This window comes from Nicotiana sylvestris, chromosome 4, assembly GCF_000393655.2.
Source record: "Nicotiana sylvestris chromosome 4, ASM39365v2, whole genome shotgun sequence".
NCBI lineage: Eukaryota > Viridiplantae > Streptophyta > Magnoliopsida > Solanales > Solanaceae > Nicotiana > Nicotiana sylvestris.
This window is the reverse complement of record NC_091060.1, coordinates 167,365,372-167,378,835: the sequence shown is the minus strand read 5'-3', so window position 1 is coordinate 167,378,835 and position 13,464 is coordinate 167,365,372. Positions and strand designations below refer to the sequence as shown.

The window sequence follows — 13,464 nt, the reverse complement described above, 5'->3', positions numbered from 1 at the left end:
ACAAAGAAACACTTTGGATTTTTTTGAATGGAAGAAAGAACGGACTTTTGGAAAAGTGGGGAAGATACTACTGTTCATCTTCTTCTTCTTTGAGAAGAAGAAGCACAAAAACCCTACTGTAAACGACGCCCTAACCGGAACATAACCATCTCCTCACGTCGACCACCAAACCAGTCGCCCTCACGTCCAAGCTCCAGCCATCGCGACCAACCAGTCACCACCTTCCGGCACCCCCACGTACCATCCCCGTCAACCTGCTGCCTCAAAACCACCATGGACGACCGCTAAAAAACTCCCTCCATCGCTGCACCCCGACGACCTCAGCTGTTCGTCGTCCCAGTACGGTCGTCGACCACGTACCATCCCCGTCAACCACTGCCCGCAACCACCCCCGTCGTCAACTGTCCAACGACTTCTTTGTTGCAGCTTCACGCAACAGTGCTGCGCCGAAAAATACAGCAGTTGTTGCTGCGTCGCTGCGTTGCTGAGTAGCTCAGTCGTTGCTTCAGTCCGGTGAGGTTGTTTTGTTCGTCGAGGTCCGGAACGTCGAGGTCGTTCCGAGTTTTCGTTGTTGTTCCTTGTTCGGTGAAGTCCGGTTCAAGTTCCGTAGGAGGCACTGTTTGTCGTTCTAGGATTGTCGAGGTTCGAAGGTTGGTGTTCTTCGTCCCTTGTTTCATTTTGTTCGTTTCGCATGTTATGATTCAAGGCAATAAATGAAAATATTCTATATTTATGAATGTCAACGATGCAATTTTTGTTGTTGTGTTAAAAATGGTATTTTATGTTTGGTTACTGCATGCTTAAAGTAAATATGAGCATATGAACGAGGTTATTCTATTTTTCATTTTTACCATGGATATTATTACCTGTTAGAATCGTTTTTTTTGTTTAATCTCGGATGGCTTCACTAGTAGGAAATCGTAGTTGTTTTAAGTTTGCCCTTAAATAGTAAAAATGAGACGAGCCTCGCAAAAAAAAAAAAAAAAAAAAAAAAAAAAAAAAAAGAAGAAAAGAAAAAATGCACAAGCCGCGGGGCCCTCTAAATGCATGTATTAAACACTTAAATTCCGGGACGGGCCGTTTAAAAAATTTCACGGCCCCACCTAAAATAATAATGCGCTAGTTGCTTTAGGCGCGCCTTTAATAATGTTATCTCCCTAAACTCGGGTGCACATTTATGTGACCCAAATCCAAATCTCAACGGAGTCGAAATATGTCTCTAGTCACGGGCGCATTGATTGTGGCGTGGCCCGAGATGCATTTCCATGACGTTGCAAATTCTTTAAAAAATAAGAATGAGATGAGCCTCGCCGAATAAAAATACAAATTGCGGGGCCCTCAGTAAATACTTGTTTAAAATTACTTAGAATTCAGGAGGGTCGTTTAGCGAATTTCGCGGCCTCCGCAAAATAATAACACGATAGTCTCTTTAGGCGCGTGTTTAATAATCTACTTTCTTAAACTCGGGTGTGCATTTCATGTGACCCAAATTCAAATCTCAAAACATCAAATAAAATGCGTTCCGGATTGTGAGTGCATTTCATGTGACGCAGTCCAAGGACGTGTTTTAAGCGATGTTCACATTCTTGCAAAAACAATAATAATAAAGCGGTTAAAAGTTAAAATTTGCACATAAGTTCATACTTGTATAAAATCAGATAATCAAGCCGAATATAACAATTGAGCGACCGTGCTAGAACCACGGAACTCGGGAATGCCTAACACCTTCTTCCCGGGTTAACAGAATTCCTTATCCGGATTTTTGGTACGCAGACTGTAATATGGAGTCATTCTTTTCCTCGATTCGGGATTAAAATTGGTGACTTGGGACACCCTAAATCTCCCAAGTGGCGACTCTGAAATAAATGAACAAATCCCGTCTCGATTGTCCTTTAATTGGAAAAAACTCCCCCCTGCGCCCCGCGGGCGCGGAAAAAGGAGGTGTGACAACAGTTAATGCATGATTATCAGATTGAAGCGGACAACTGGAAAGAACAATATGAAAGCCTTCAATTTGATATGGAAATGTTAGAAGAAAGCAAATGCACCTTAGAGCAGCAGTTGAAGGTTTTGACTTCAGAGTTAGCAGTTGAGAAGGCTTCCTCAAATCAAGTTGACAAGGACAAAAATCTCCTTGAGACATCATTTTCTAAGCAACCCTCTAAGGCCAGTGAAGAGATTAGAGGATTGAAGGCTTTGCTAAGCGAGAAAGAGGTTTACGCCGGCGAACTCGTGCAAACACTTACTCAGACCCAAGAAGATCTCCGTGAGTCTTCTGATAAGGTCAGTTCTTTAAAGATTTCACTTGCTCCTCTGCAATCTTCTTATGATACTGCCTTGGTTGAAAATGAAAAACTCAGAAACGAGATCGATCAGTGGGAGAGAGATTATAAGATTCTTGAGGACAAGACTGCTATCGAAGTGAGTTGGGCTATTTTAAACACGCGCCACGATACCCTTATGGAGGCTAGCCAAGAGGATTTCAACTTGGATGCTAAGTTAGCCAAGATAAATGAGACCATTGAAAAAACTGAGCAAAGCCAAGATTTTCAGTCTCCCATGGCCGACACTCCTGAGCATGTTGAAGATGATATGGGTACGGTGAATGCTCTAACTCCTTCAAGTCAACCCGAACCTTCTGCTGCTAATGACACCACTTTAGATCCTCTTTCTGCCCCTTAGTGAAAGTTTGTGAAGTGTAATTCCCCTACTTCTTTTTTTCTTGGTAGTTTTACCCCTTATCCCATTTGGGGGTTTGATTTTTGGAAATGACAAGTCCCCAGACCTTTTCGGAGCATTTTGTATAAATGACAATCAGTTTATGACTAAGTCCATGCTTAGTTAAAACTTAATACTATGAAGTTTTTGTTTGACTTAATTATCTTGAGCTTCTATTTTGCTCTTTTTTGCCTTTATATTTAAGGTTTTGTTTGTTAATTCGTGGGGTTTTTGTCTCACCTTTTTTGCACTTTTTGTTTTTAAAAAAAATGCTTTTATTAACTTCATGGATATCTGAATCAAACATGAATTTATAAAAGAGGGCCCTTTTATATTCGACACTTAATGAAAAAGACATCTCAACTTCATAACAGTGTAAATATACGAAAAAAAAATAGTAACACACATGTTTCTTAAAATAACTTTGATAAAGTTTTCATCTGAACTTTGTCAAATTTAAGTAACATCTTACATGTATTTAAATATCTTCTATAACTTTTCGTAACTGTTTTCATTACCATAGTTTTGCAACAAAGGAAATAAAATCCAAAGGTTTTTGTTTTATACCCATGACTAAACATTGCCTTTAACCTAAACATCATAAGATTTTGAAATCTATATGAAGGTTTTTTGATTGGCTTGTGTTATTGGCTCGTGACTTTGCTATGCACTTGATATATTTGATGAGTAGACTTTTGGTCTTAACTTGAAGTTAACTTGCATTCAATCTTCTTTCCCTTATTTATACATATGTACTATGTATATTATATAGTCCCCCAAGTATTTGAGCTTTAAAGTATGAAATCTCGAGCACTTGATTACTCTTTCCATGCGGTCTTTTTCCTGAAAAGGAAAAACATGCGGGACTCGGAGGTACGATTTTAGATGAAGACTGCTTAACCCATTTAAATTTCTATCAGAATAGTTGTAACCCTAGACCGGAAATTTATATTTTCCACGTGTCTTGCAGGTCGTGATTCATCACTTTGTACGTGTAGCTTTTTGCCTATCATCTAAACTCATTAGTAAAATTTCAACAATTCAAAAATAAAATTTTAGAAATAGGATACCTGCCCGTGGATACTTCCTTTCCTTAGAAATAGTATCTCTTCAGATGAACATCATTCCAATGTGAAGGTAGAATCTTGCCGTCCATTGTTTCCAGCTCGTATGCTCCTTTTCCTGCGATACTGTGAATCTTGTAAGGTCCTTCCCAAGTTGGACTTAACTTTCCCGCATTAGCTGCTCTCGTTGATTGGAAAACTTTCTTGAGTACGAAGTCCCCAATCTTTAAGTATCTTAGACGAGCTTTCCTATTGTAGTATCATTCCATAACTTATTTTTGCGCTGCCATCCTTATTAGCTCAGCTTCCCTCCTTTCTTCAAGTAAATCTAGATTTATTCGCATTTCTTCTTCGTTTGACTCCTCAGTTGCTTGTGTATATCTCTTTCTTGGCTCCACTATTTCAACTTGGATCAAGGCTTCAGCTCCATATACAAGTGAGAACGGTGTTTCCCCCGTACTTATTTTTGTTGTTGTGCGGTAAGCCCACAAAACACCAGGTAACACCTCCGGGCAATTGCCTTTGGATTCCTCCAATCTTTTCTTCAAATTGTTGATAATGACTTTATTCGTTGATTCAGCTTGTCCATTACCCACCAAATTGTAAGGAGTTGAAGTAATCCTTTTAATTTGCCAACTTTGAAAAAATTTTGTGATTTGTGCGCCTATAAATTGCAGGCCGTTATCACAACAATTTTCTTTGGTACGCCGAATCGACATATGATATTTCGCCAAAAAAATCTCTGACATATTTTTCTCGTACTTGTTTAAAAGCACATGCTTCTACCTACTTAGTAAAGTAGTCAGTGAGTACTAGCAAAAATCTTACCTTGTCTTTAGCTTGTGGTAGTGGTCCCATGATGTCCATCCCCCACTTCAAAAAAGTCCATGGTGCAATGCCGGATGTAACAATTCTGCAGGTCTAAGCATACTATTACTGTATCTTTGGCACTTGTCACATTTAGCCACAAAATATTCCGCGTCTTGATCCATTTTGGTCCAATAATAACTGTCTCTAATCATGGTTTTCACTAAGGATCTTCCTCCCACGTGATTTCCACAATGCCCCTCGTGTATTTCTCTCATCACATACTCTGTTTGTGAAGGTCCGAGGCATCTTGCTAAGGGGCCACCGAACATTTTACGATAAAGATTGCCTTGCTTTAAACAGTACCGAGCAGCTTTTTTGCAAAAAGCTTGAGCCTGTTTCTTATCTTCAGGGACAATACCATACTGCAAAAAAGTGACAATCTCGTTTCTCCAATCCCAAATTAAATTATTGAAATTTACCGCATTTTTGTCTTGATCAAGTACCGAATGAAATAAATGAATTACAGAAGCATTTTCATCATTTGTCACTTCTGCCACTGATGCAAGATTAGCTAGGGCGTCTACCTCGACATTTTCTTCTCTTGGTATCTACACAACTTTCCAGGTTTGGAATTGCCTAACCAGATCACGTGCCTTTTCCATGTATTGTTGCATTCATTCCTCTCTGACTGTATAAGTCCCCATAATTTGGTTAACTATGAGCTGCAAATCACTTTTGATTGCGACCTGTTCTACGCTAAGCTCGCGTGCCAGTTCCAAACCTGCAATCACAGCTTCATACTTTGCTTCATTGTTAGTAACAGAGTGGCATTTTATGGCCAGTCGTATTGTTTCACCCGTATGTGGTACCAAAACAATTCCTAGACATGCCCCTGTTACATTCGATGAACCATCAGTAAAGAAATCCAACTTCCTGGATTAGACCCGTTAAATACTCAGTTCTTTTTCTGCTTCTAGTTGCATCTCTTGGCTAAAATCGGCCAAAATATCTGCCAGCCCCTGTGACTTTATTGCAATTCTAGGTTGATATGTAATGTCATATTCACTCAATTCTATGGCCCACTTGGCTAACCTACCTGATAACTCGTGTTTATATAATATATTACACAGGGGATAGCCAGTTACTACAGAGATGGGGTGACACTGAAAATAAGGCCTTAATTTCTTAGATGCCATAATTAATGCAAGTGCAAATTTTTCTAGATGAGGATACTGAGTCTTAGCATCTAATAATGACTTGCTAACATAGTAAATTGGAGACTGTTTACCTTGATCTTCACGAACCAAAATAACACTCACCGCTACTTCAGAAATAGCAAGGTAGATAAGTAACTTTTCCCCATCTTTTGGTTTTGCGAGCAACGGTGGATTTGACAAGTATACTTTCAAATTTTTGAGCGCTTGCTGACATTCCTCAGACCATTCGATTTGATCCTGCTTTTTTAGAGCTGAAAAGAACCTAAAGCATTTTTCTGATGATTTGAAAATAAATCTTCCCAAGGCTGCAATTCTTTCCCTCAGTCTCTGTACCTCTTTTTTACTTGTAAGTATATCAGGAATTTCCTCAATAGCTTTAATCTACGCGGGATTTACTTCAATATCATGCTTAGAAATAAGAAATCCCAAAAACTTACCTGATGAAACACTAAATGCACATTTCTCGGGATTTAGCTTCATGTTAAATTTACGGAGAATCTGAAATGTATCAGACATGTGTTGAATATGATCCCCTACTTGTTGTGACTTGACCAGCATATCATCTATGTAGACTTCCATGGTTTTCCCTAATTGTTCTTGAAACATTTTGGTCACCAACCTTTGATATGTGGCTCCAGCGTTTTTGAGGCCAAATGGCATTACTTTGTAACAGTAAGTCCCCTTGTCTGTTATAAATGAAGTTTTTTCCTCATCTAGGGGATCCATTTTGATTTGGTTATACCCTAAATATGCATCTAAAAAACTTAACAATTCATGTCCTGCAGTAGCATCAATTAGTTGATCTATATGCGGTAATGGAAAAGAATCTTTAGGACAAACATTTTTTAGATCAGTATAATCTACACAAACTCGCCACTTACCATTCTTTTTTGGTACTACTACAGTATTAGCTAACCAATTTGGATATTTTACCTCGTGGATAGACCCAATTTTTAAAAGTGTTTGCATCTTATCTTGAATAACCTGATTTTTGAAAGATCCTTGCTTTCTTTTCTTTTGTTTGACAGGTGGATATGATGGATCTTCATTTAACTTGTGAGTCATTACTTTCGGAGGTATTCCTGTCATATCAGAATAGGACCAAGCAAAACAATCCACGTTAGTTTTCAAGAATTCAGTCAACTTACCTTTCACTTCGTGGCTTAGGTTGGCCCCAATGTAGACTTTCCTTTCAGGCAAAGGTGTGAATAATTCTATAGTTTCCAACTCTTCAATCGTTGTTGTGATGTTTTCATTTTCTTCCGGTTCTTAGATTGAATCGGGCCTCGAGTCTACATCTGTTCGTCCGTGTTCAGTTGAGGCTTGTATTGCAGATCCTCAATTAGATTCTGTAATTGCTATTTTTCTTCATTCTTTGTGCTTGAATCTGCTACGGAGTTGATGCTCCTAGATGTTTGTTGATCATCACAGATTTGATGTATTCTCCATTGTGAAGGGAATTTAATAACTTGATGTAGGGTAGATAGCACAGCATCCATTTTGTGAATCCATGGTCTACCAAGAATCATATTATAAGCCATATCCATCTCTACCACCTGAAATTTCGTATCTTTGAAACTCCAACTGCGAATGTTGTGAGTATTACCTCCCCTTTTGTTACTACACTTGAATTGTCAAAACCAGATAAAGTATGCGCCTTGGGTACCAGCTTATCTTCGACTTGCATTTCGTTTAACACTCTTAGCAAAATGATGTTCACGGAGCTACCTGGATCAATCAAAACTCGTTTTACATTAGTGTCATGTACAAGTAGAGATATTACCGGTACATCATTGTGTGGAGTTATTACGCCATCTGCATCTGCATCATCGAATGTAATACTTTCTTCTTTTAAAACATGTCGAACTCGTTTCCCGTGTGTGACTATAACCTTTGAAACTTTCTTGGCTGTCGTATATTTCACGCCATTAATTTCTTCTCCTACGCTTATAACATTAATGGTCATGTTCTCCATATATGCTTGCTTACCCTTTTCACTAAACAATTCGGTTAGATATCTTTGCTTTAACAAATGATCAACTTCACCTTGCAGCAATCTACAATTTGCCGTTTTTTGACCATGATCGTTGTGAAACTCACACCAGAAATCAATATTTCGCCTATTCGGGTTTTATCTCATTTACTTTGGCCACCTCACCTTATCATCCATGCTTCTTAATACTGCTACTAACTCTGATGTGCTAACATTGAGATTGTAATCGCCAAATTTTGCCTTCGAGCCTCTATCACCATCTCGTGTCTCTCGTGTGTTTCGCTCTTTTCCAAACCTTGATGATGAGCCTGACTCTCTATCTCTTGATCTATGATTGTACCTTGAGCTATCCTGCTTTGAACGTGAGTCTCTTTCTGTTGGTCCCATGTAGGGCTCATATCTGTTTTTACCAGACCTTTTTTTAGTTTTCGCACGTCTCGAACTTCCCCTTTCCTCTTTTTGAGACCGAGAGATGGTATCTTCTTCTATCCTCAACTTCGTGCTGTATCTGTTGTAAACATCATTCCAAGTTGTTGCTGGAAATTCACATAGACTTTCCTTGAGTCGTCTCGTGGCTTCTGAACTTTTCCCATTTAAATTACTGGCAAAAGCTATAGCTGCCCAGTTATCAGGTACACGCGGCAACATCATCCTTTCACACTGGAATCTGTCTACCAATTCTCTGAGCATCTCTGAATCTCTGTGCTCCCGAGTGTGCTTTGATAAATGAATCTGCAAGCTCAGCAAAAGAATTTATAGAATTTTTGGGTAAAAGAGAATACCTTATTAATGCTCCCTTAGCGAGTGTTTCACCGAATATTTTGACCAATACTGATTCAATTTCTTGTTTGGTCAAGTCGTTGCCCTTTACACCAGTTGTGAATGTAGTCACGTGGTCTCGTGGATCAGTCGGTCCATCGTATTTTGGAATATCAGGCATCTTGAATTTCTTCGAAATCGGTAGAGGAGTAGCACTGGGCTTCCAAGGTTATTGCAAATATTTGTCTAATTTATTCCCTTGATTACAGGCGGTACTCCAGGTATTTGCTCTATGAGGTCGCTTTGCTCCTTGAACTGTTTCTGCAAAGTTAATACTAAATTTTGTAAATCAGAATTGACTATGTTACCTTGTTCTCCATCACGAGACTCGCTGGAAGTTCCACCACTGCCTGAATTAACGAGTCCAGAACATGGGTTTTCCAAAGTGTTGTTATTTGGTGTTGGTGTTGGTGGTGCAACCGGCAACTGACTGGTAAAAGCCCGGAGAGCGTTATTGACCTGTTGAGCAATTAATTTCTTAAGAGCTTCATCGAGGGCTTGTTCATTCGCAACTCTGTCATTTTGATTTGATTCAGATCCGTTTGGAGTCCCCACTCGTGACTATCACTGAGAATATTGTGGCAAATGAGGTGGGGTTCTGTCATCTGCATCGTTCACTTGATGTTGCGGATCTTAAGGTGGTAAATTGTGTTGGTTATTGTCGTTGACATTCGAAATGATTATTTTTGATAAAAGAATCGATTTGGAAAGCAGACGATTATCAGATTCTCGGTAACAGAACCAATTTGTTTAACTAAAAAATAGGGATTTCAGTCAAAGCTTATTTTTAGAAGAACTCGGGTTAGTGATAATCAAGTAGAAATATGAATAATTGATGTAAATAATGATTGAATAGAAAACAAAGTAAATCGGTATATTCCAATAGTATTTCGTGTCTTTACAAATGTTCATTCCTCACCTTTTATAACTATTTCTAAGTAATACGTTTTTCTCCTTTCTTAATGGAGTCATTATGGACAATTAATGGCATTTAATGTAACGTTATAATTGGTAATCATAACTGATTCAATACAGATTCCATAACGTTTTTCGTAATTAATGCCTATTAATGATCAATAATACGTATCTATACCCCTTTTGCTATTTAGGTTCATTCTTCTTATGCGACTTCTGAATATCAAGAGATTCGAGCACCTATCCTTTCTGATTTTCTTGGATCTCTGCTCGTGCCTGCTGAAGCTCATGCCTCTTCAACTACCCTTCGCCAACTGTCATTCCTTTACCAGTCCACGTGTCATGACATGTCACCTCATAATAAATTCTATACATGAACTTAATTTTTTCCAATACAGTCCAAGTGTCATCTTGCATAAAAGAAATTTGACAAGTAAGTAAAACACTTGTCTTGTGTAGAAGCTTTCCTTAGACCTATATATAGCCATGATTAGGCCATCATTCTTCAATCATCAAACACCAAGAAAAACTAATTATTAGCAAAGAAGAAATTCTTCTATCTTCTTTCCATCCTATACGTCCCTCTCCAACTAATTTCTTCTTCTATAATATTTTAATTGGCATAAGATATTAGTTGCTCTTTCTCTTCCAACTTGCTGGATTTATTATTTAATTTTGTTGATTCCTGTATCCTCTAAATAAATAGAGATGAGCTTGTTTAATTCTGGGGAAACATTTCACATTGCTGAAATAGTTTTTTAGGACAGTGCCCAGCACGACTCAAGCCAGTTGGTGTATTTCCGCTCACAAATAATTTTATTGCAGTATTATTATCGTTATTTTCTGATGTTATTTCCCTACACAAGAAGACTGTATGTACATTCTTTTCTACTACTCCAATTACTTTATATAACTGAATTGTTTCAATCATTTTCACTTTTCCGATTCATATAGTCAATGACACATCGAACAGATAGAATGGATGATTATTGGGATTAAAGGGCACAAATACATTAGGCCGGGTGCATAAAGGCGTTTACAATGACAACTATTACAATATTCACCAGCGAGCAGGAGGATGGGGTACACGCGCAAAGTATGTACTCTAAAACTAGTGTCTTAAAATAATAACAACTGCATAACATAGCTTTTCCAGCAAATCCTGGAATTGGATTTGCCAATTCAAATGCTACATTAGAATTTTTAATAGACCTCAACAACCTCAGGTGTGGCATGAAGCTCAATGACTAACTGTGCTATGTTATCTCCAATTTTTACCTCAAAATCAACATCAGAATGGTTGAATAGTATCACGAAAACAGGATTTTTGTCTAAATCAACCACTCCACCTCCAACATCAATGGAATGATGCCAAGCCACACCTGATCTCGCAGCTATGTATGAAACAAAAACAGAATTAAAAGACAGGTCGAGCCACTGTAATTTGTACAGAAAATGTACTCAGATAAGATGTTGCAACCTACCAATACGACCATAAGTTCCTGGAGGTAAATCTATGCTTAAGTCCGTGGGAATTATAGCCTTTCCTCGAGCTGGCACCGTAATGTCCCTTGCACTACGAACAAATTAACGATCGTGAGTAAGAAAAATATTTGATCGACGATTATCAAAGAATTCTGCAATAGTCAGACTAATTGCTGGAAGATTATCAAACAGAGGTGGATCCAGTATTTGAACTTAATGGTTTACGACTCAAAATTAAGCCATTTCCTTACCGTTTTCCTATAAAACAGAGAAGAAGGCAGACTAACTGACATTTATAACTACCAAAGAAATCCTTCTGAAACATAATAGTACAATGAATATTTTACTACTACAATAGATACCCGAGAGCATTCAATAAATATTTCAAAGAAGAGAAGCGAGTGCATCCGCAGTGGCCCCAACCTAAGTTACTCGGACTCGGGTGCTGGTTTCCGATATGAGTGCGGATGAGGTTGGATCTTTCATAATCTATGGATCCCTGTACGGATACGGGTGTAGTGATTCAGCTAAAAATAATTCAAATATCTAAAAATAGAGTTATAAGAATATATCTAAATTATGAAATATGTGAAAGATTTATTAGGTAATTTTAGAAGGAAAAAATATGGATCAATAGGAGAATCCGAGAAGGAGATAATAGGAAAAAGACTAACATAGAAATTCTATACACAAAGTATTTCACTTTCTTCCATTTCACCGTAACAGCGTAACTTTTGTTTTGATTCCAAAAATCGTTGTATCTATCCCAAATGTTGGTTTTGGTTAAAGTACCCAAACTCGGTTGACTAGATCCAGTACGGATCTCACACTCACACCAATACCCGTGTCGACACGGGTGCGGCACCGAAAGTAAAGAGTCCGAACAACTTAGGGCCCAACTGGCTAAATACTACAACTGTTATTATACTTAGTCTGGATATAGATCAGCAATACTAGTGAAGAAATTACTAATACATTGTTGCAAATTTACCTGAAAATATCATAACCTGCAGAATGAGCGAACATTCGTTTGGGTAAAGTGGCCTTATCTGATAATCTTCTCACATTCAAGAATGGTATGTAACTCTTAATAAATTTAGAAAGATCAGCTGCATTTTGGACTGCAAATTTTGTGATCTTTTCCTCTGCCATCAGTAAATTAGATTACAAAATCAGACCTGCTGCTGCTGGAAGAAGACTTAGTAGATGGGTCAATTTCAACTACTCTCTGGTTAGCTCTTTCTAAATAAAAAAATTAAAAGAACTACCACTGTTATTCTAGCTAGCTGATGCGGAGCCAGAGGGTTTCAACTTTTTTGGGGTCTGAATTTTAGCATGACAAGTTCAAATACTAATATTTGAATTCTAAATTTAATATTTATACATATTTGATAAAAAAAATTTAATACAAATATCTTATTTGAGCAAAAGTTATTGGGCTTGACGGAACTCGTACACGGACTAATTGAATGATTGCTGTAGTAGTTGAACGATTGTCATTTTCTGGATCACTATGTGGGGGCCTTTGAAGTCGAGTCACGATTAAATTCGTTTTCCTTAAAAGTCATTTTTTATTGTATTTGATTTGATCATTTTTTATTCTATCATCTCTTTAGTCCTTGTCGGATTGCGACCACAAATGTAGCATTTTAGTAACGTGACTATTACTAGACTATAATTTTGGGAGCAAACATAGGACAGTAGAAGAAGAAATGTGGTACTATTCAGAAGCGAAGCTAGCCTATTGTGTGCGTTTCCAATTGAATTTAGTCATTTTTGCTTAAATATTATATTTATATTAAAAATATTAGTACTCATCAGAAAATTAGAAAAACAAGCAAACATTAGTTCAATAAATAACACATAAAATAATTTAGAGCACACAAGTTCCTTGTGTGTCCTTAAGGAATTTAATCCCTTCATTATTACCCAAGGTTTTGGATTAATTCCTCCCATAATAGAACAGAATAACTATTCTGTAATAGCGGCATTACAAATCACAGAATTTCAGCGAACTCAACAAACGAAGCAAATCACACTTAACACTCATGTTTATTTGAAAAATAATACAACAATGTAAAAAAAAAGTGAGAAATTTTCAAATATTTCATATCTAAAAAATGAGGTCAAGCCTCTAAATTTATAGACAAAAATAAGGTGAATAGAAGAGGTACAATTCAAGAGGTGCCTCTTCCATTTCCCATTCACACCCTTTAGATAAAAATCCAACAATCTCTCACTTGAATGGGGAATGGCTATATGATGAAAAATGCATACAACGTGTGGGATTAATCGCATATCGATAAGTAGGTTTCCCTTTGAACTTTCCGTAGTGAGCTTATGTTGGATATACTTGGTCAATCGGTAGATTTGATATCTTTGTGCTGTCGAGCTTTGGTGTATAAAAACAACCATTAGTCACACAATCAATCCTTAACCGTCT

The 13,464-nt window shown here is 37.6% G+C and overlaps 4 protein-coding genes across 4 annotated transcripts; 1 reads left to right on the top strand and 3 right to left on the bottom strand.

Moving 5' to 3' along the window:
* Positions 1 to 1,956: 1,956 nt before the first annotated feature.
* Positions 1,957 to 2,682, top strand: LOC138890481 (tropomyosin-2-like). Its single transcript, XM_070173870.1, has one exon. The coding sequence runs from the start codon at positions 1,957 to 1,959 to the stop codon at positions 2,680 to 2,682; it is 726 nt and encodes a 241-aa protein (XP_070029971.1).
* A 1,372-nt stretch (positions 2,683 to 4,054) lies between these two features.
* LOC138890480 (uncharacterized) lies at positions 4,055 to 6,874 on the bottom strand. The gene is made up of 6 exons (XM_070173869.1): positions 6,247 to 6,874; positions 5,881 to 6,060; positions 5,282 to 5,484; positions 5,117 to 5,200; positions 4,875 to 5,014; positions 4,055 to 4,403 (listed from the first exon to the last, which is right to left on the bottom strand). The coding sequence occupies exons 1-6, from the start codon at positions 6,872 to 6,874 to the stop codon at positions 4,055 to 4,057; spliced, it is 1,584 nt and encodes a 527-aa protein (XP_070029970.1).
* A 293-nt stretch (positions 6,875 to 7,167) lies between these two features.
* Positions 7,168 to 8,742, bottom strand: LOC138890479 (uncharacterized). The gene is made up of 4 exons (XM_070173868.1): positions 8,635 to 8,742; positions 7,954 to 8,534; positions 7,416 to 7,866; positions 7,168 to 7,365 (listed from the first exon to the last, which is right to left on the bottom strand). The coding sequence occupies exons 1-4, from the start codon at positions 8,740 to 8,742 to the stop codon at positions 7,168 to 7,170; spliced, it is 1,338 nt and encodes a 445-aa protein (XP_070029969.1).
* A 1,762-nt stretch (positions 8,743 to 10,504) lies between these two features.
* LOC104245099 (deoxyuridine 5'-triphosphate nucleotidohydrolase-like) lies at positions 10,505 to 12,372 on the bottom strand. Its single transcript, XM_009800667.2, has 3 exons — positions 12,013 to 12,372; positions 11,021 to 11,112; positions 10,505 to 10,930 (listed from the first exon to the last, which is right to left on the bottom strand). Exons 1-3 carry the CDS (start codon positions 12,171 to 12,173, stop codon positions 10,740 to 10,742), a joined length of 444 nt encoding a protein of 147 aa, XP_009798969.1. The 5' UTR covers positions 12,174 to 12,372; the 3' UTR covers positions 10,505 to 10,739.
* Positions 12,373 to 13,464: the final 1,092 nt, after the last annotated feature.